Source organism: Wyeomyia smithii, chromosome 3, assembly GCF_029784165.1.
Source record: "Wyeomyia smithii strain HCP4-BCI-WySm-NY-G18 chromosome 3, ASM2978416v1, whole genome shotgun sequence".
Taxonomy (NCBI): Eukaryota; Metazoa; Arthropoda; class Insecta; order Diptera; family Culicidae; genus Wyeomyia; species Wyeomyia smithii.
Window position 1 is genome coordinate 244,140,381 of NC_073696.1, and position 23,417 is coordinate 244,163,797.

Sequence of the window (23,417 nt, forward strand, 5' to 3'; positions counted from 1 at the left end):
ACCACAAAAATTATTTTTGTTTCTAGTCTCTTTCAACTTAGGAACCATTCACAGCAATATTTGAAATCAATTTCTGCTTCACCTTTTCCTTTTTTTGGGTTCTTGGTGCTGATTAACCTGATACAAACTGGAACATGATACCTTGTTGTAAATAAAATCTATTTTTGGTATCATGTTTATTTTATTCGAAAATAATTTTCAAAACGTCTATGGAAAATCGAGAGTAATAATGTTTGAAATAACAGGCATTTCACACTATTTTTTTTGTTTAACAAAACATATTTCTATCAAACTTTCGATACTTTGAACGAGTTTATGTGAAAAAAAAAACTCAAAACAAAATCTAGAAACTGTTATTTAATACAGAAACAACAGCTTTTGTTTTTGAATTATATTTCCTCATGAAGAAAAAATTCAGTCAGATAATGCTGTCATAAATATATCAAGGATCAAGCACCAACTCCAGCAGAAGTAGAAAAAGATTCGCAAGCACATTTCACGCGACTGTACAGTCTGCCTGTCCGATTCTACGACCAAATTTAAATTACCTAAATGGGTGGTGAATATTACGATGCAGTACAAATAGCCGCGTTACAACATTACAACACCGGATCCGCAAAAGTATAGCGCCCAGTCGAAATGTTCTAATTGCGTAATGCTCGAACGTGATAAATCAACTATTTCTGCAACACTAAATTTTCGAATTTGAGATAGTCGCTCGTAAATTGCGTCAATACTGCAACATTACATATTACATCCTGTAATATACACAGAGACGCGTTTCCACTTAGGCGTATTCCATCCGTTTCATTGTGGAACAACTGAGATAAACGTGAAAAATTATTCCATATCCAGTAACAAATGAGTGAAATATGTCCGTTCTAGATGTGGCTGGGGCGAAATGAAAAAAATAAACAACAGGAAAATACGCGGATATATCAAATTAACAGTCAAGCGTCGGCAATAAATAGAGTAATTTTTTGGTCCCTGAGCGTTCATTTTATTGTTGCTGGTGGAACGGGGCGGCCGGATTGGAAAGGGAAGAATCGGGGCCGTACCGCTGGAGCAGACTGAAAACGGAAAGTGCTGAACAGATACAGATGATGATGATGATGATACTACAAATAAGTACCCGACCCAGCAGTGACCGCTCTCTTGCCGCACACCGCCAGCTATGCTACTAATAATCGTAATGACGATGAATAAATTCATTAATTATACTTTTTCCTCTGGCCTTCCGGTTGGTGTTGGATCTGGCGACAGAACCGCCGAGGGGAAGAAGATAGTAGCTACATATTTTCGTATCATTAGTCAGAAGCGCTAATGAACCAAACTAGACGAGAGCCAACCGCGCGGTTCAACCGGGCAAAGCGATTCAATTACCACTCGACTCCGTTGCATAGTTTTAGTTCAGTCGGATAGCCTTTCAACTCGCTAGCGCTACAATCAATGGAACACTTTTTTTTTTGTTTCGCCGTCCTCGATTGTCATGTGGGTGCGATGCGTTAAAGAAAGCAATGAACGTCAAGATAGGATTAATAAACGCTATATTTAAATGCATAATAACAAATTCAACGCGTTTGACTGGGTCAACCATTCCCAAGATTTTGCAACTATTGAGTTTGCTATGAACACGTTCGAACAATTATGCTTTTTGCTTTTTTATTGTTTTGGCTGAATATTAAATTGGACATGTTTTTGTGGAGTTCTCCAGGAGAAGATTCTAATCTACCTTTGCATTTGATTCGAGACACCTTTTCTCAAAAATTTACATATATGTATACAATTTACCCCAACTTAGGGTATTATCAAGCTTTGACAATTGATGTTTGCAAACTTACACTTTATAGATGTTGGTTTTCAGTTAGATTTTTTATAAAATATTGTCCAAATATATTCGTAATGCTATGTAAAATCTATTCTGAATCACAAAGAATCCTAAAACCATGCAGAGATTTGTGTAAATTAGTAGTAATACGAACTATTTTGAGGGCTTCAACAGAAAATTATTTCTCATAGCTCATCACTAAGCACAAAAAAAAAAAACAAAAAAATCGTGACAGCAATGCATATATTACCGTCATGAGGTTTGTTTACAATATGTTTTGGTTACCAATACAAATTTTGTTGGTGCGAGAAACAGTTATTTTACTTCTGGGAAAAGTTTTTTAGTATTTAAATAAACAACGAGACAACCTTCTATATGCTTTCTTAATTTTATTTTTTTGTGTGACATTTTTTTTTTCCTGTGTGGACTCATTACTGCGACCAGAGCTTAGATCTATTGTGATATTGCCCAGGTGTTTTCTGTACTCCGCACTTCATATTATTGGCAGTATCACTATAGAAGTAAGTGATAAGCTAGGAAGAGCTTCGTAGCCGCAAGGTTACAGAGTCCGCTTTAATAAGCGAGTGGTCGTGGGTTCGAATCTTAGTAGAATCAGGCCATTTGGTTGTCAAAGGACTTTAACATGGGTTCATTCTCAGGCTCCCCACTACATACCCTTCCTTCAAGCTGAATTCTATAGTACCCTTGCAGACTTTCATCCTAACGAAAAAGCCCCTTCTATAATAAAACTGTTCTGAGTAACGTATAATAGTTCTCTTCAGAGAATTGTAATTATGACGCGGTCTTGGTTGGAGAAACGAGGTTTCGATAAGACTCCTTCCTCTTGACAAAAATATAAGTCCTTCTTGTAATAAACCTGAACAGAGGTGAAGCATTGAGCGCCTCTTCAGGGAATTGTGATTGTGACGCGGTGTTTGGTAGGAGGAACGAGGTTCGATAAGACTCCTTCCTCTTGACAAAATAAGTCCTTCTTATAATAAAACTGATCTCAGAAATATTTACCCTCTACAGGGAATTGTAATTGGCGACATTTGCACGAGGAACGAGGTTTCGATAAGACTCCTTCCTCTTGACATAACAAGTCCCTCTAAGAATAAACCTGGCCAGAGAGGAACGTTAGGTGTAGCCTCAGATCAGGGAATTGTAATTTGGCGATATTGGTAGGATAGAAAAGAGGCTCGGTATAGTAGAGCAGTAAGCTTGAAATGAAAGGGTAAACTCTCACACACAAGCACGGATATAAATGAAAAAGAGTATCATTCACTTCAATATTGATACTGCCAATAATATGAAGTGCGGAGTACAGAAAACACCTGGGCAATATCACAATAGATCAAAACGTCTCTGGTCGCAGTGATGAGTCCACACAGAGGAAAAAAAAGTGATAAGCTAATCATTCATATCCGTGCTTGTGTGTAAGTTTTACCTTTCCGTTTCAAGCTTACTACTCTACTATACCGAGCCTCTGTCCCTCCCAACTATATCGCCTAATTACAATTCCCTGGAGAGAACTTTCATACGTTACTCACACCAGTTTTATTATAACAGGGACTTGATTTGGTTAGAAGGAGAGTCAACAGAGGTACTGTATAATTCAGATTGAAGGAAAGGTACTTGGTGGGAAGCCTGAGAATAAACCGATGCTATAGTCCTTTGGCAACCAAATGGCCTGATTCTACTAAGATTCGAACCCACGACCACCCGCTTACCAAGGCGGACTCTCTAACCTTGTGGCTACGGAGCTCCCCTTGTGTGAAATATTCTTTTATTGAAATTTCGACAAATGAAGCAGCGGCCTCCGTGATTAAAAATCTGGCCCTGATCTGAACACAAATATTTTTGACAGGTTCTTGGCAGTTCAGTCTAAAATATTGAAGCCGAAAATTGCAAATCCATCCCTTGTCAAAATTTACTTGTACTCGTAGTCGGGAAGGTTAGTGAAAAAATACTTCAATTGAAAATAAAAAGTGAAGATTTTTGATTGAGATACGAACGTATTTTCGACGCAGGACTACCCGTATTGTTATATAACAATTTTATTTTTTTTTATTTAGTAATATTTTGCATCCATTCGTATAAAATAAACTTGTGCAAAAAAGGTTGCGTGAAGGATATTAAAAATATTCGAGAAAATGTTGTGTGTTCCATTTTTTGCTGAGACTAGAGTAGAAGCACCGGTTTTGGCCATGATAGAATAAAATTGATAATTGTGCAAAAGTATCTTAGATTACTCTTATTTGGAAATCTGCTTTTGAAACTACTGTTGATATTTGACTGAATTATCACGAATTGTAGCAAATAAATATGCGTATTTTACTTTTAATAAAGGAACTATTTATACTTTCCCCCATTTTTCTATACAGTCTAATGTTTATTCAATTTGCAAGCTATTTTTCATGCAGCATAACTTTATTTAAGTTTGTCCATTTCTATTACAAATTTAGTTATCAGTATCAGGCACAACTTACTACAGCACTTGGATAGAAAAATAGACATTTTGGTATGATATTTCTCAATCTGCAATATCAAAGTTACCAACAGCTTGCAAAAACGTTTACTGATCCATTCTTGGCCACATATCAACGCAATGTCGTGATTAAGAATCCTGAAATTGGTCATATGTTAACAAAACCATGGTAACGTATTAACATTTATGCAACACATGAAATGTACGGAATTTTTCGGGCTGTTATTACTCATTCAAAAAAAAAAAAACCGTTCTCTATTTGTTAAGATTATTCAAAATTATAACTTCCGTTGTAGGGTAATCGCTCCATTATTCATCTCAACAGCTATTCATCTTTTCCCTCATTTGTCCAATTTCCCGTCAATTTTCTACAATTTTTTTAAAGTTAATCTATTTGCTTCTCAATTTTGGCAAGTGGTTGAAAGTTGGTGTTCTTAAATATTCTTCTTAATTTGGTTAGTTCTATAACGAGGACTTTCTGCTGATATAGTATATCTAGATGGTAAAGTCAAATTATAAAATGAATTCGTGTGACTTAAAATTTGGCGCGAGTTGACCAAAGAAGGAGTCCCAAGTTGCCAAATTTTTTTCTATTTAAGCAAAAAAAATATTAATTTAAATTTCATAAAAAAATTATGAAATAGAATAAAGAATAGGAGCCTAGAGATTTTTTTTGGTTGGAAAATATGCAAACAAAATAAAATAATTTAATTATTTAAACTCTATGTTAGTGCAGACTATAGGCGAATGCATCCGCGTTGAACTGATTCATTTACATATTTTTCGTAGGAAGAAGGACAAATATTGTAGTGTACTATTTAAAGTTTGCTTCTAGTCTTCACAACAGCATTTTTACGAGTGCTCCGCTCTATTCGTCTACATTCACATGCAAAAATGGTTTTGGGTTTCTCACTCCCTTCTTCATATAGTTAACGGAATGTCATTACGTTACGCTACGAAGCAGATAAACTGATAATCCGATAATGGACGAGATCTCTCCTGTGTAATATCATTTCAGTTCTACTATTGTGCCTGGTTTAAACATGACGCGTTCATGCGTTGAGAGCTTGTTGTTGGGATTTAGCTTTTCGATGTGCATCTCCAATAACCCCTGCATGCTGATCAGTACCGACGCCTGCCGGTCCAGAACGTAGATCAAAGGAAGGAAGGAAAGGGGTGTTAGTTCGATACTTGTTGTCACAAGCACCACGGGTATAGGAATTTTTTGTTAGTTGTTTGTCGCGTTTCTTCTCTACATACGATAAAACTCTTGGCGGTATTTATGGGCCCTCGTCCACTAAGATATTTTTCGCGAACCTATCTTCTATGTATCTAAGACGTTTTGTTTCATTGATTTTAGGAGTACGACGGGAATAGCGAGCTTTGTACTAATAGAGGAACTGACCGACCCTTCCAATTTTGAACCCGACGTGCACGCACTTTCCCGAGGTTAGTGGTGCGATCTTCGATATATGAACTCACGAAAGCGCGCCAGGTGCCAACATGTTTGAAACCTCATCATATTTGCAGTGACGGGATACAAGCGAATCGTGGAGGTTAAGTAATTTCGGTTACCTTACGTACCGTACGACTCTACGCGTTTCTGCTCATGAACAATGAGTAGCTTTATTTCGTAAGACGTTAAACTTTATTCGGAAACTGTAAGCCGACCGCAATTTTAGAGGATATAAGATCTACAACGCGTTTTCCTCTTGTAATATAATTTGGAATGAGCTAAGTATCCTAATGAATTCAAAAACTGGCAAATTTACATGCATCCAAAGCCCTTAAAATTCAAAAACAAAAAATTGCATCCGACAAGATTTAAACATTATTGAATAAAAAAAAAATTCAAGTGTATCAACATTTGTTCAAAAGCTAGGAAAATCATAAAAATAATAGGGTTAAATATGGTTAAATGACCGTAACCGATTTGCACTTCGCTGCACGCAAAGCTCAGCGGAAGATAAAAAAAAACACACACTAACCCAATCGATGTCAGTGGAGAGGACGTGTTGAACCTCATTCCTTCTTTACGGTTTCCACTCTCTTTTCACTAACACTACCGTTCACTTGGTAAAAATCAAAACGTACACGAATGGCGAACTATATCTTCTGTGCCAATTTACACTGCATAACCACTTCCATTTTTGATCTACTAATTTTCACTCCACTCTAACTAATTTGTATCTTACACACGCGACACCCGATATACTTGAAAATTTACAACTTTTCATGACCTCTAGTGCGAAAATACACGTGAATTTTATTAGAAATTTACGGACCGACTCAATGTACGTTTGTTTTATTGGCCATGTTGCCAGTCCTCGAGGGTTTTTTCAGAAAATTTTCTATATCAAAAATAAACTATACACAAAAAAGATTTTTGCAGTCCAACATTCGAATTCTGTAGGAGGGGTCAAACAACAATCTTTTCAACTTTTCAGGACAATATTTTTTTTAAACTTTTTATAATAGCGTATTCTACGCTGCTGAGTAGAAAATTTTGAAAACTTTCTTTTTTGAGAAAATGGCGCACTTTTGATTATTTTCCGTGACAGGTTATTCGACTTGAATAATATGTTACACTTGCGCACTTAACTTTGTTGGCCAACGGATCGCTTACCGGTCTTAAGCCGAACAAATTAGAGGTGTCCAGCATTTTCTGCCTTGGGCAGCCGTTTCCCAGTTACCTTGTACATCAGCAGATTGTGCATCTTCTCCCACCGAGCACATCCTACCGAGTGCGAGGCCTAACACGGAGTCGAAGGCCTTTTCCTGGTTCTCTACTAAAGATTGTTTAGGCGGCTCTCTCGTCAGGCATTCTGACTACATGTCCAGCCCACTAAGCCTTGCCACGCTGTATTACCTTCACTATATCACCATGATTATATACCTTGTACAACTCGTAATTCATGCGTGTGTTCCACACTCCATCTTCAAATTTACTAGAGATGCACCGAATAGTACTATTCGGCCTTTGGCGAATATTCAGCCGAATATTCGGCCGTACATTCGGCTGAACACAACGTTGATCGTATGATCACAAAATAACGAAATGGTTATTGTTTGAAGTTTAATTTGTTTCTTTCACTTTGCAACTGTTCATGTTTAAAAAATCATTAAAAATTGTCCGAACTATTACACAAGAAATAATTAATTTTGCGCCTATGGAATGAGGTACGCTTATCCGTGGTGCATCTACTCTTGTTCTTATTTGAGTTGTCGTTTAAAAACCATGTTTTCGAGGATTATGGTTAACACAATTTAAAAGTTTGTGTTACACCTATTTTTAGAATTGCATTGCATGCAATTCCATAAAATGCGAAAAATGAACGTGAACTGAGGATGTGACTTTAGCTTAAAGAAAATATACCTCATCCAGACGAGTCATGAACTGGAGTGGAGTGTGGAAATTGCGGTTCGTGTTCCGTCTCAATAAGATATTTTCCTTTCTAAGCCTAAGTTACATCCTCAGTTTTCGTTTACCCCCGTTCATAAAACTTTGCACTGTACTTTTATAATATTTCCTGATAATCATTGGCCACTATTCGGCTTATTCGGCCTATTCGGCCGAATAATAAACCTACTATTCGGCGAACCGAATATTCGGCAGAATCCTATTTTTGCTGATATTCGGCCCGAATATTCGGCTGGCCGAATATTCGGTGCACCTCTACAATTTACCGCCAAGTATCTATTGCAGAACTTAACGATAAAAAACTCCAAGCATTCGTTGATCAGTTTCATGTCTGTAAAGGGCCACCGGGAGGACCAGCGTCCTATAAAGCGCAAGTTTTGTGCGAATTTGTAAACTAACGTTGGTGATGATTAAACTCTTAAAATTTTGCTTTGTTACTTTAAAAGCAATAACTAAAAATTATGCTTTCGGTAACAAATTCGTTACTTGCAAAGCATTAATTTTTAATAACTCAAAATATACAGGAAATAAAAATAAACATTCTTTAGTGAAATCATGAATTTTGTTTTAGCAAACAACATTGTAAAGCTTTGGAGAATTGTGAAATACCTACCCAAAATACCTACCCAAAAAAAAAAAAAAAAAACAAACCAATAGCATAAAAGGACACCTTTTGCCTATAAAAACGTCTATCACTTATCACTTTGAATGCCACACAGTAGTCTCTCGATTTTATCATCCCCCAGCATCAGTGGGTTGATGAAATCGATTGAATCCCCGTGTTGCTGGGGGAAGATTCAGAGAATTCAAAGTGATAATTTAAGACAACTTCTGTAATAAATAAAACGGAAAACAAACGGGTAGAGATAAGGAAAGTGATAGAATCGGATTTTTTTATTACCATTTTTCATTGAAGATGTTAAACCAATAACTTAATAACATCGTGACATCCGTAATTTAAATAAATACAAAGCAACGTTCTGGGTGATCTCAAAAAACAAACTTTGCAGGAGACATTATGTTTCTATTTGTTACGTATTACGAGCGTATGAAAAGGTACTTAAAATCACAATTTTGCGAATTTTTAAACTTTCAGACTATTATAGACAAAAGTTTGTACCTTCAATTGAATGTCTAAAGATGGTTAAGCAGGAAGTACACCCGAAAACATCAAAATATGTTTAATAACTATTTTATTTTAAGAGAAAAGAGATAATGCTGATGATGGTTGATAGTTTTGTGAAAAGGTGAAAAATCGGGAAATAAAGTTAAAACAAAATTTGTGATGTGATTTGGTGCTTTATACTAGATAACTTTAAGTGGCTCGTAATATGTAAGGGATAGAAACACGATGTCTTCGGCAGAATTGCATATGGGTCATTCCATAGTGTACATGCGATTTTAATTACGAAATTTAAAACTATTTTCGTAAAAATGCTATATCTCGAGATTGGCTCATATTACTACGGGGCGATAAGTGTTTCTTACGTAAAATTTTACACGGAACACGATGAAGTTATCAAATTCAAAATAACAATGGCTGCATTTGCCGAAAATGTAAATTTACCTTTAAAATACAAAAATAATTTATCTGGCAACACTCCCGGTCAAAAGTTATATTTTTCCTTGGTTTATTCTGTACAAGAATCATCTATCAGTATTTTTCGGACATCTTACGTCTAGGAATTGTAAGAAAAAGAATAAACAGATTTTTAACGAAAATTGTGTGACTTTGCAATAAAGAGGGGGTCCTACAGAGCACACACTGTTTCCAAAGCTGCAAAAACGTAATCGAAATTGTTTTGACTCAAAAAACTTGATTTTAGAGCCACAGTGCCTGATTAATCCACTTAACAGTGAAAAGCGAATTTCACATTTTTAATTTTTGCCTATAAAACTTAATCGCGTTCGGTAAAGTTGTGGCACATTTCATAAGAAACAACTTTGTCAAAGTTACCATACTTCTATCTGTCTATTTAAATGGGCTTATGAGGAGTTTTCTACAAATTGCCACTAAAAATCAGTTTTTTCAACATAACTTTTAGTAGTGATTTTCTACAAATTTTCAATGTTCTATAATGTTGTTTGCTATAACAAAACAAACAATGTCTGCGAAGAAAGTTTATTTTTATCTCACATATTTCTTTGGTTATTGGAGGTTTTTATTTAAATAATACATTAATTTACTAACAGATATCTTCAAAATCTGCAAATATCTGCAGACTAAACCATTTCTATATAAAAGTATAACTAAAACATCATTCAATCCAGATATAGGCATTTGCCTCTCGCTGTCTCCTGTGTTTATATTTGTAAGTAAATTGGTGCACTATTTTAATAGAAATCTTTAATAACTGGATAAGTATAAGAGATTATTGTACTGAAAAACATTGTAGAACATGGAAAAATTTTAGAAAATCACTATAAAAAGTTATATCAAAAAAATGATGAAATGATGAAAAATGTTTCAATTGACAGATATGGTGTTTTCGACAAAGTTGTTTCTTATTAAATATGCTAAAACTTTACTCAGAAAAGTGGATTTTTATATGCAAAAATGAGAAAAATAAAATTCGTTTCTCTCTTTTGGGTAGATTAATCACACAATTCTAACTTTCATAATATGAAGAATAATTAACAAACAACTTTGCTAAAGACACTATGGCTCCAAAATTTTTTTTTAGTAGAAAGTAATTAGTGTGAATAAGTGCATTATTTAGGTAGAAATCTTTAATAACTACAAAAATATGTAAGATAAACATGAACTTCCTTTAAAGAAATTGTTTGTTTTGTTATAGGAAACAATATTATAGAACATTGAAAAATAATAGAAAATCAGTAATAAAAGTTATATCGAAAGAACTGATTTTTAGTGGCAATCTGAAGAAAACTCCACATAAGTCTATTAAAATCAGCAAATATACGCAAAAGTTGGATGGTGCGAAACCAGTACAAAATTGTGCGTTTTTAGCGCAATTGTTGATGTAATTCGGAACCAGTACAATGATTGCGTGTTGGGCATAACGCAATTAATGCTCTAGCGTTTCTCCAATGTATTTGGCAGCTCCAAACTACTACACCTAAACAGTTTCAACTGGTATCAAGCAAAGCGAGCGAGAAGCGAAACCATCCTCCTCCTTTCTGCTTGAGGACGAGACATATGATATGCTTGAGGACGAGACATATGCTACGCTTCAAGTCTTTTGCACACACGCTTTCGAGATACTTTTCCTTCTTTATGCATTCCTCTGAATAGCAGCAAGCACGTACCGACAGTATGAGTGAGACTAACAACACTGGTATCAAGTATGTACAGCATACAGTATGTACAGCTCATTTCGTGAAGCAACGAGATATCGCCTTGCGCATCGCAATCCGAACCGAAAGGTAAGCGAAAGAGCAACCTGCAAATTGTATGTGATGTGTCTAGTCTCGTCGCACCTACATGGAAATTTTACGAGCGAGAGAGAAATTTCTCTCGTTATAGCAGTCACTAATACACTCGACGTGAGAAATAAAGTGTCGGTTTATGATACATATTCTGATTTCATTCTATGTCAATGTATTCGCGGTACAACTGTTGCGTTATGCGTTTAACACATTTATTGTGCGATTTCTGTGCAACATTTGTGGGAATCGGGAAGACACAATGATTGTAAAAGACTTCAACTTTTGCGTGAGAAGTATGGTTTTCACTGTTGAATGGATTGATCACTAAACTGGCTAAATTGGGATTTTCCCAAAGAGACAGTAGATGAATAATTCCCCCAACTTTGAGCGAAATCTGTGATGGTCGTGTCCAAGTTTGTGCTCTTTCGTGGTCACTTCGTATGGAGTGACCCATATGGACTAAATTTGGGTTTGGTTGTGGATTATTTTGAATAGGATGATTAGACAATTTCCCAGATCTCCCAGATGGTCTTGAGGTACGATGCTGGCCCAACAAGCCAGTCGTCGTGGGTTCGAGTCTCAGCTCGGGAGAGACTCTTAGTGTCAGTAGGATCGTAGCGCTAGCCCCGCAATTGTCCTGTACACTAAGCAGTCGGCTGCGAAGTCTGTGTATAACAAACAGAAGGTCATGTTCCGAATCGGAATGTAGCACCAAGTCTTTGCTTTGCTTTGATTAGACAGTTTGGATTGGATTAGGAGAGAAAGAGATTTGAATTGGATTGAAACTGCATTAGAATTGGATGCGGACTGTATATGGATTTTTTGATTTGGACTCAATTTGGATAGAATTTAGGTGAGACTGAATTTGGTGTGAATAAATATTAAGTTTGGATTAGGTTTAGACTGAATTTTGATAGGACTCAACATGGATTTGGAGTGAATTTGAAATGGAATTCGATTGGATTTGGATAAGATTTGAATTGGATTTAGATGCAATTTGAATTTGACCTTAATTTTGATTGGAATGATTGAATTGAATGATTGGATTGAACTTTTCAAAAGTTTAAGATTGGATTTGGTGCGAGTGTGTGAGTGTGATTTGGATTGGATGTGTGTTGGATTCGTGTTCGATTGGAGTAGAGTTGGGTTTTGAATTGCAGTAGATTGGATGTGATTTGTCTTTTGTATTGAGTTATGATTCGATTTGGGTTCAATAGGATTTAAATTGAATTTGTATTGGGTTAATATTTCGTGCGAATTATATTTAGAGTTGGATTGCATTTAATTTGTAATGGATTCGGCTGAATTGAACTTGGGTTAGATTTGGATCAAATTTGGAGTGGAATTGAATTTTATTAGGATTTAATTCAAAGTGGTTTTAATTTTTTTTGTATGCCTGAAGGGAATTGAACTCATAGATGGAGTTAAGCTAGATGGTTGTAAGTCTGTGCTCTAATTCGGAACTACATGGTTGATGGTTTTAAATTGGATTATTAGAAGTTTTTAGGAGGAATTTCTACCCTCCAAGCTGGTCTCGAGGTATGTTGCTGGCCTAACAAGTCAGTCGTCATAAATTCGAGTCTCGGCTCGGAAGAGACAGTTAGTGGCAGTAGGATCGTAACGTTAGCCCCGCAATTGTCCTGTACACTCAACAGGATGCGAAAAATGAACAAGGGCTGAGAGTGTGACTTAGACATAGTACAAAGTCATTCACATACATTGCCTACTTCACAACATCATGGGTCATGGGTCATAAGACAAAAAATATTATCAGTTCATAAAGATTTCGATGTATGTATTTACGAGATTTGTGAGCTAGAAATTATATAAGGTTAAGTTTAAGTAAGCCTGGTATTTAGGTTTTTTTTCTGTTCTGTGCTGGCACATTATTCTTACTTCGTACATATTAAGTAGTGGTACAATTAGGCATAAAAACCCGTATTTATTTTTATTATATTTTATTATATCTTATTTTATCATATTTTATTTTATCTTATGCAGAAACGTGCCGAAGCTGTTCGCTACCCTACTTGAGGGTAGTCTATGCTTGAATGTCTAATTCACAATCTATGTTTCAATACCAAAACTGTGTACAAGTCGTTGCGCTAACGGCACTCGTCGTCAATAAAACATTGAAACACAACAAAACGGTTTCCCCTCCTGCGAACTAACGGAATGAGACCGCTGCAGGTTTCCCGACTGAGTCCCACCCAGCGGAGGGGAAAACTCACCCACAGCCGTGGTGCGTCGTAGAACCGTTTGGTTTACAACGTCGCCAACCGGTTCACGGCGGGATGCTGTGGAATGCCGAATCTCTTATCAGCTAGCCCTTACAATTCTCTCTTTCTTCCATTCTACTACGGCACAACTTTTATACTGATAGCGCTCTTTTGCTCCAAACTTTCCGCCATTTCTCTTGCTTCCCACCAGAGCGAGAATCACCCGAGAGCATACCCGCAAAGGATCATCAGGATAATGCTTTGTTTATTTTCCTCGTTTATTTACCGTGTCGAGTCTGCTGCTGCTGAGACTGCTGACTGTCTGCCTGTAAGCAAAAGAATGACTTTTCCTCGCTGCTCGGTTGTGCGTTCTCTCTCTCTCTCTTTCGCTGTCTTTCTCTCACAATGTTTCCTCACTTCTGACTTCCGACCGAGCCACAGCAGGAAGACGGTGGAGAACGCTGGATGCTGTTTATCTCAATCTCTGGTGGCGTTTCGTGCCATGCTGTGCCGGAGTTGGTTTGCTGGTTGATGATGCTGGCGACTGCTGATGGCTAAGCTTCGGATGCGAGAGAGCGCCCTTGCGATCGGGGCGGGCGAAAAAGAGCGTGTGACATCCCGACAGGGAAAGCGCTTTTCGGCGATACATTACATCACACATTTCTGCACAAATCTGCACCAAATTAGTGAGAGTTTTACTTTTAAACCGTGCGGTCACGTTCCGGAGCGGATGTCGAACTCGAGCGCGGTTGACTGCGTTTACTGGTGGATTGCGGATGATTGAACCATTATTGACCGAATTGGTCGGGAACGGGGCGTTGATTGCATCTGGCTCGTAGCCAAGCAGAGCTGCGTCCTAGAGACCTTTGATCTTCGAGCGTGTTTCCAATTACTGGGCACGAGGAAGAAGCAGAAGCGAAAAGTGTTTCCAATATCGAGCGAAAAGGATTTCACGCCCAGCCGCACAAAAATAATAAGGATTACTGTCTTCACGGTGGTCGGATTTGGTAAAGTGAGAAAAGCGTAATGAAAGTGCTTTCTACGACCACACGTAGCGGAGGTCGAATGCGTGGGATCGGTAGATAAAATCTTTCAGCTGGCTCGAGGCAGCATCCTGTCGTGGTGGTTTCCGGCCGTGTTTGTCCGGCAGGTTGGGCGAGCAAATGTTCCGGTAGCAAGCAGAGGACAACAGACAAGCGTTTTGTCCCAGGGGGTACGATAGTCGTAGGTTCTAAGCGTGTCCGGGAAATCGATTACGTCTTGCGGTGCGTTTGACCATCCTTTTTCTGCTCGCGTCCAGTGGAAGTGTTGTCGAGTTTTCGTCTAGTGAGTGGCTTGCAGCGTTTAGTGGAGGAGGTGAACTCTGTTTTTGCCCCCGTCCCCTCTCAGCCAAAACATGGCTTGATTACACTTGATAACGGTGGCTTGCTCTGCGGTTTTCGTTTCACTTTTGTTCTGCCAACACGCGCATTTCAACGGAATACATAAAGTAGATAGACTATTCGCCACCATCTCCGCGGTCGGTTTCCTGCGGTCTGATATGAAACTCTGTAGAAGCAAGAGCATGGTGGGGGAATTGGGAAAACCAATGCAATCTCGCTAGCCAGCGCGCGACTGCTGTGGGTATGAAGTGATAAATTAATTAATTTTCTCTTCTCCGGAAGCAATCGGGAAAAATCATTGCGGTTCGCCTGGGCAGTGCGACGATGCCGACGAAATCCTCTTAGACAAGAAGAATACAAAAGTTTTCTCGTTGTGTGTTTGCCCCTCCGGTGGATTGCCGTGTGAGAAGAATGTGTAATTAGAAAGCAGAAGTTGGTAGCTAGAGTAAAAGTTACGGGTGGCGTAGCGTCCGGCGATCAGCGAGGGTAAAGGTTTCGCACCCTGGGTGTTCTAAGTGTAGAAAGTTTAAAGTGATTTTCTTTAGCCAAACAATTTGCCAGGGCAGTGCCGAATGTGCTGGAAAGGAGTCGGACGAGGCGACCGGTTACACCTGGCAATGGCCGCGCTGCTGCGATTGCTGCTGATCCTGCAAGGATTACTGCTGACGCCAATTGATGCCTCGATCATCGTCAAGGATAGTGAATATGAAAACAGTAAGCTCACCCCAATTTCCTAGCCTGTCGAATGACTATTCATCAGCTTGCTTATTGCATCCAAATTGGAGCTGAAGGACGTAAGGATCAGTGTCACAAGATTTTCGGAGGGGATTTGAATTTATAATGATGCTGTTCATTCAACCGCTCGGGCCCGGTATCCCTTTGGGATACCGGATGAAAGGATTGCTCGCTTTTTGACAAGTTATGGCACGACAATGGGTTATCTTTTCGGGCCTACATAACATGGTGTGGTCTCGCCGGTAGCACTGGGACTCCGAGGCCCGGTCGAACGATGGGAGATGCGATGAAAGGTCCTTTAAATATGCATGAACGGTTGAGGGTTTTCATGCCCAGTTGAAGCTGGCAGTTGGAATTGAACGGGGCGTGTCGTTGATATGCGGATTTCCGCTTAAATACGTTTGCGTTTAGTTTTCATTTTTTTTTGCAACTGAGGTTGTTGTCGTATGCCTAGCCAGGGTATTGCAAACGGATTTCTCCGAAGGTGTGTTTGTGTGATGGTGATTGAGTTACTGCTAAAGTCGTTGAGGCCGTTATTTCAATCATCGGATATCTAACGAGGGGAAAATGATTTAATTGATTCAGTTTGAAAACGCTGCTGGCTGTACACTTACTCCATCATCTATTCAGCTCATATAGAGAAGTCAAAGCAATGGGGTTGAGTTTCGTGTTTGAGAAGGGATTAAATTCCTAATTTACTCTATATCTGTAAGGTAGCTTGAAGTTAAAGCTATTTTGTTTTTTGAAATCTTCAGATTTTTAGGGAAATAAATAAAATATATTTTTCCATTAAAGACAGCTCTACATCGTTCAATTGTAAAGCTTGTGGAGAATTAACTAGTTAACTAAGATTTCAAGTCATAATTGTGCGCAAGGGAGGGAAAATGGAAGAGTTAACTCGCAAAAGTAATAATTTCAAAAATTTGGAATTCACTAAATATTTCGGGTTTGGCTACAGTTAGAGCTACTGGTTGTTTGATTTGGAATCATTTCGTATTTTTAGACGAAGAGGCGAACCAGTCCGAAGACTGCAAGTCTCTATAGTATAGAAATATTTCAAACTACTTGGTCTTTAGAAGTTTTTTAATGATTTTGGGATTTATTTGAGATAATTTTGTACTTTGACCTTTTGTCCATTCCAAGTATTTTTTATTGTAGAAGCTTCTGAGCACTGCTACCATTGGTTAGATATATTGTGATGTAATTCTAAGCATAATTTGAGATTTTTTTTGTTTAGAATTTTTAACTTTAAAGGTGTTTTACAGTGATATTGGTTTAAAATTGAGATATTTTTTTCCATTTTTTCTGGTAAAAGCGCTTAGATCATTTAGTCTGAATTTTTTAAGGCGGTTTTTGGTGATTCCAAGATGAAACTTAACTCATTTGGCCTTCTAAGCGTTACTAGCAGCTTTGAAAATGGGACTCCAGCTTTTAACATTGATTCCAGAATTGAACATTGATTTTTGAAACCGGTTTTTAACCTCGAGCTCCGGTTTTGGATTCAAAGCTCATCATTCAGATTGAGGAGCTTTGGATTGGAATTCTGATTTTAAACTTGATCTTCTGATTTGGAGTCCAGATTAAGAATCCTAATATTAAATTTCTATTTTATATTCTGGACTTAGATTCTGAATTTGAGCTCCATTTCTGACTTTGGATTAAAGATTCGATTTGAAACCTAATGGTAAATATTGGATTCAATTGCATATTCGGCATACGAACTTTGGATTTTCGACATTTATTTTTATCCCGAATTTCAAACCTATAGGACTTGCGGTTGCATTATGTGAATTGAACCTTGATATTAAATTTGGATTTTCTTCCAAAGTTTCTAACTTTTGTGTTAAAATTATTAATGGACATATAGATACGCATTTTTTCCACAAATTTAAAAAAAAAACTCTTTCTTAGACCACAATTTCTTGGGAACGATTTTCATAGAAATTTGATAGAAATAAAATAATAGCGTTCTTCATTTTTTTTTTTGAAACGCGTTTGAATGATTACTTTTTCGTGCATACATTTTTATTATGATGAAAAAATTGGTTTAAATTTGAGATATTTTTTTACATTTTTTCTTGTAGCAGCGCTTATATCATTTAGTCTGATTTTTTCGAGGCGTTTTTGGTGATTCTAAGTTGAACCTTAATGCATTTGGTCATCTAAGCGTTTCCAGCAACTTTGAAAATGGGACTCCAGCTTTTAACATTGATTCCAGAATTGAACCTTCATTTTTGAAACCGGTTTTCGACTTCGAGTTCCGGTTTTGGATTTAAAGCTTCAAAAGCTTCGGATTTGAATTCTGTTTCTTTGAATTTGGAGTTCAGATTCAGAACCTTATATTAAAATTCTATTTTCTATGCTGCATTTAGAAACTGGATTTGAGTTCCATATTTTGAGTTTGGATTTAAGGTTCGATTTGAACTCTGAAGTTAAATATTGGATTTCAATTGCATGTTCGGCATACGAACTTTGGATTTTTGACATTCATTTTAATCCCGAATTTCTAACCTAGGATTCGAGCTTGCAATATGCAAATTGAACCTTGATATTTGATTAGGATTTTCTTCCAAAATTTTTAGCTTTAATGGATGGAAGTATACATTTTTTTCACAAATTTGAAAAAGTTTACTTTTTCTTAAAGCACAATTTCTTGGGAACAATTTTCATAAAAATTTATTAGAAATAAAACTACAGCGTTTTTCATATTTTTTTCAAACGCGTTTGAATAATTACGTTTTTCGTGCATACATTTTTATTATGATGAAAAAATGTTCAATACAATGTTTAGTGCTGAAAGAATTTAATTTTTGCCAAAAAGGTTCCCGTACGCAGAAAAATTAAATCTAAAGTAATTACTTTTTTAGATGGCTTCTAATGCAGTTTCACAAGCCACTGAAAAGGTGTTTCGAAGCAAAGGCCATAACCTGTCCAATAATAAATATTTCTTATAAGCAAATATAATAAGAAATATTCATTATTTTTGAAAACCTAGTACTAAATCACTACACATCTATAACAAAATCCAAACCGAGTTCGAACCAAAAAGAATAAAATCCATGATTTTTTTTCAGGCTGGCCATGCGATGTGTTTCATATCGTATCTGAATAAAAATCGATGTCATTTTCAGTTTTGACCTTTCCTACCTTCCTGATTGATCAAGTGAAAGTTTTTTTCCCTTGTAGAAGACTGAACCACTGCGACTATTTTTTGATCTATTGTGGTATGCTTCAACTTACTCTAAGTGCGTACGAGCTGGTTCATCACTGTTTGGCGAGTTGATGTCCTTGCTACATTGCACATTTATCCCAGTTGAGCCACGCACTTCGTATGATGTTTATTACCTTACTGGGACTTTCCCTCCAAATTTCGGTAGGTTCTATGTGTCCCTTAGTGAAGATACGCAATCTGCGTTGTATTAATACTCGACATTCGCAGAGTAGATGTTCTGATGTTTCGCTTTCGATGCCACAAAGGCGACATTCAACATCATCAAGTTTGTCTATCTTCTTGAGATGATACTTACTCGAAGAGTGCCCTGTAATTAGACCTGTGAATGTCCTCAGGTCTTTCTTTTTTATTCTGAGCAGCACGAGGCTCTTCTCGTGATTTGGCTTTATGAATTGTTTCGATTGTCGTAATCCGCTTATGACATCCCAGTTTGCTTTGATGGTCGCTTTCTTCCATTCACCGAGTTCAGCTTTTAGAGTGCCCGGGAGTTTCCACAAAAAGGTTCTGGGCCAACAAAGTTAGTGGATGACCCTTGTCTGGCTAGTAAGTCAGCCTTCTCGTTTCCGTCGATTCCACAATGACCAGGAACCCAGTATAAGTTAACCTGGTTTTTCATAGCTAACTGTCGGAGCGACAGGGTGCATTCCCACACTAGTTAAGAGTGGCAGAAAGGAGAATTCAGGGCTTCAAATGCTGACTGATTATCACAGAAAATGCAAATATTGCGTGTCGATAATTTCTTTCCAGACACGTATTCGTGCATTCTATTATCGCGTATATTTCCGCCAGTTTCCCATGGGAAAAAATTATTATTTCCTGGTCCTGTGAATCCCGCATCCGCGGAACCATTCATTTTAGAACCGTCTGTGTAGAAGCAAAGTGAGCCGTTCCGAATTGCGGGTCCACCTTGTTGCCAACTTTCTCGTTGTATCTTTAATGTTCTGTAGGGAATTACGAAATTTGGTTTCCTCTCCACCCAATCCTCCTTACTTTTTATAGGATTATTCATTTGGAAATCTTCCAGTATTCTTAGGTGTCCTGTTAGATCTTCTTCTTTTAAGTTGTTCTGTCGATTTAGCCTTAGAGCAGGGAGGGAAAGTTAGTTTAAGTGGACGATTTACAATTACCTTTCTCTGGCCTTTCGAATAATTTTCAGCGATTATTTTAACGCTGGTGTACCGCGAGGAAGTATCTTGGGCCCAATTTTTTAGAATATATTTTTAATTCTGATCTTCGTGATTTACCATTGAGATGTGAGCAATCTCTGTTTTATGACAATATTAGCATTTATGTAAAAAGAAGTCGGCTGCAAAAAAGTTTAGAAATATTTTCTTCATATTTGTAAAACTGGAAGATTTCTTTTAATGTTGACACAGAGAATTGTAAATATATTGAAAATATACTAATATAATGGTGATTTTTTAAATTAAACTGTTTTTCATAAATGTTACAGCTTGTGTTCTTGTATGTTTTTCTTAGACCGAGAAGGAAATATAATTTTCTTTTTTGAGGAGGAGTTGAGATTTTGTGACTAAATGCTACGAAGAGGAAGGAGGGGGTTGTAGAAATTCTGCGAAAATGCAAAGTAATTTAAGTCATTGCCTTTTTCGTTGGTATTTGCAAGACAAAATTGAAAACTTTTTACAGGTAATTTATTTTTTACGGAGTTCATGATTTACGCGATATTTCAAGTAAATTTCGGGATTTCCGTGTAGAGTTTTTGGCGTTTTTCAAAAACTTGATTTTGAACACAAAATCATCAATTTTCAATAATCCATGTCTTCTCGAAAAAAGTCCCCAGGCAAAATTTCAGCTCTATCGATTCGAGCAGTCGTGTTTCAAAGCGGTCAAAATTTCACTTTTTCGACCGATAAAAATGTTCGATATTGAAATTTTTGCTTCGATGTCAAATATAATGTCACATGGAATAATTATTTTTAATCAACTCTTTTGGTCTTTGAAAATTTCATAAAATGAATATCTGGGAAAAATTGGATCTCGAAAAAAATCCTCATGTAAAATTTGAACTCAATCGGAATTCTACTTTCTGGGATTTAGAAAATTGTTTAGTAGAGATTACCAGCACAAAAATTGATGGCATAAATGAGCTCAAGTAATGTGAGAATTCGGCAATTTTTTATGTGTGGTTAAGTCTATATTTTCTTTACTGGGATGCATTCTGTAAAATTGGAAATGAAACTAGCAATGTTCCGTCACATTTTAAACGAAAGTAACAATTTAAACAAAATTGTCTGTTGAATGTCAAGTCTGAGACACGAGAGAAGAACAGAAATAACAGATGCTTCGACTGATCCTGTAGCCGTCCGTGGGCAGTGTTAAAGCTGCTGAAAATGCATAAACAATTTGTTGTTGGAAAGATAAAATATTGAACAATTGTGTAATACGCCAGTCATCATTATTATTTCATTGTTCAGCGGTAGAAAAATTGACAAAAGTTTCAAGGATAAATTTACGCGAACAATGAACCAATCACATGAAAGCGTGCCTAGCACAGACGACATGAATAGACACCAACCATTTACTGTAACATTCTCTATATCAGTATCAAAATGAAAAATGATAGAGCCTTTCCGTCCCAACAGGTGCTTGCTTGCTTTCACGCACCTAAACTAATTTGAAGGCTCGTAGGTAAAGGCTTTCCAAAAAGTTGCATTGTTTAGGTAATCTTTTGTAGTTTTTATATAAAAAAATAGATTTTTAAAAAATGAGCTTTTTAGATAATCAATTTTAAATTTTTATTTTAACTTTTTTTCACAAAAAACATAATTTTTTTTAGAGTGTATGTTTTTCTAGGAAAGACAAAATTATTATCTACAACTTTGCCGAAGACGTCATAACGATCAAACAAACAGTTCTAGTCTTAAAAACATTTTTTTTTTAAGGGGGGATTTGTTAGTAGCTTAAGTATTTATGATAAATATTAGTAAATAATGAGTATGTGTGTCCAATCACAAATGGTGACTTCTCAACACTGTTAGAAATTTGTAATTTTAATTGTTAGGATTTGTTTGCTTTCGCAATTAGGACTTATCATTCGTAGGGATTTAAACCTACTTGTCAAGAAAGGGAAGTAAACTTACAACTAACTTAATTGCTAACTTATTGGCTATAAAGAGAGCTTATCGTAGCAATTGAGGATTGCAACGATTTTTGTCGAAAATTGTTAATAATTTTATTTGACATAGCTTCTAATGGTTCAACACCAGTAAGTCTATGTAATTCGAGTGTACCAAACCAAGGAGGACGCTTCGAAATCATTTTCAGAATTTTATTCTGAATCCTTTGGAGCGTTTTCTTCCTTGTTGAACAGCAACTTGACCAGATCGGTACAGCATAAAGCATTGCTGGTCTAAAAATTTGTTTGTAAATCAAAAGTTTGTTCTTTAAACAAAGTTTAGAATTCCTGTTAATGAGAGGATATAAACATCTCGTATATTTGATGCACTTGGCTTGTATACTCTCAATGTGCTCTTTGAAAATAAGTTTTTTATCATAAATTAGTCCCAAGTACTTAACCTTGTCGGATCAACTTAAAATAACCCCATTCATCTTGACAACGTGATTATTGTTTGGCTTGAGGAAAGAAGCCCTAGGCTTATGCGGAAAAATTATCATTTGAGTTTTAGAAGCATTGGGAGAGATTTTCCACTTTTGCAAGTAGGAAGAAAAAATATCTAAACTTTTCTGCAATCGACTGCATATGACACGAAGACTTTTTCCTTTTACGGAAATGCTTGTGTCATCGCAGAACAATGACTTTGTGCATCCTGGAGGCAAATCAGGAAGATCTGAAGTGAATATGTTGTACAGGACTGGACCCAAGACTGAACCTTGAGGTACACCTGCTCTGACAGGAAATCTATCAGATTTTGAATTCTGATAGACAACCTGCAGAGTTCGATCAGTAAGATGATTTTTTAAAATTTTGATTAGGAAAATTGGAAAATCAAAAGTTTGCAATTTCGCAATCAAACCTTTATGCCAAACACTGTCAAATGCTTTTTCTATGTCTAAAAGAGCAGCTCCAGTGGAATAACCTTCAGATTTGTTAGCTCGTATCATATTAGTAACTCTGAGCAATTGATGAGTTGTGGAATGCCCATGGCGAAATCCAAACTGTTCATCTGCAAAAATTGAATTTTCGTTGATGTGTGACATCATTCTGTTAAGAATAATTCTCTCAAACAGTTTACTTATTGAAGAAAGCAAACTGATTGGTCGATAACTTGAAACCTTGGCTGGGTTCTTATCCGGTTTTGATATGGGAGTAATTTTTGCATTTTTCCATAATTTGGGAAAATATGCAATTTTGAAGCAGCAATTGAAAATTTTCACTAAAAAATCCATTGTGCTCTCAGGGAGATGTTTGATTAGTATATTAAAGATTCCATCGTCACCAGGTGCTTCCATATTTTTGAAATTTTTAATAATTGATTTAATCTCATTCAAGTTAGTTTCAATTATTTCTGCAGGTAAAAAATTCTGGGAAGAAATTAAATCAAATTGACGTGTGACTTCATTTTCAATTGGACTCACAAAATTCAAATTTGAGTTATGAACACTCTCAAACTGCTGAGCAAGTCTTTGAGCCTTTTGTTCATTGGATACAAGAAAACGTTCACCATCTTTTAAAACTGGAATAGGCTTTGAAGGTTTCTTAAGAATCTTCGACAGCTTCCAAAATGGTTTTGAATATGGTTT

At 36.7% G+C, this 23,417-nt stretch overlaps 1 protein-coding gene across 3 annotated transcripts in view; it reads left to right on the forward strand.

Annotated features, from left to right (window-relative positions):
- Nucleotides 1-14,020: 14,020 nt before the first annotated feature.
- The window catches only part of LOC129726833 (nephrin), a 571,231-nt gene continuing 561,834 nt past the window's right edge, over nucleotides 14,021-23,417 (forward strand). For all 3 annotated transcript variants that reach the window (XM_055683973.1, XM_055683972.1, XM_055683974.1), the window contains exon 1: nucleotides 14,021-15,442. In XM_055683973.1, coding sequence (XP_055539948.1) covers nucleotides 15,301-15,442 — 142 coding nt within the window. In that variant the 5' untranslated portion in view covers nucleotides 14,021-15,300. The remainder of the gene's footprint in view (nucleotides 15,443-23,417) is intronic.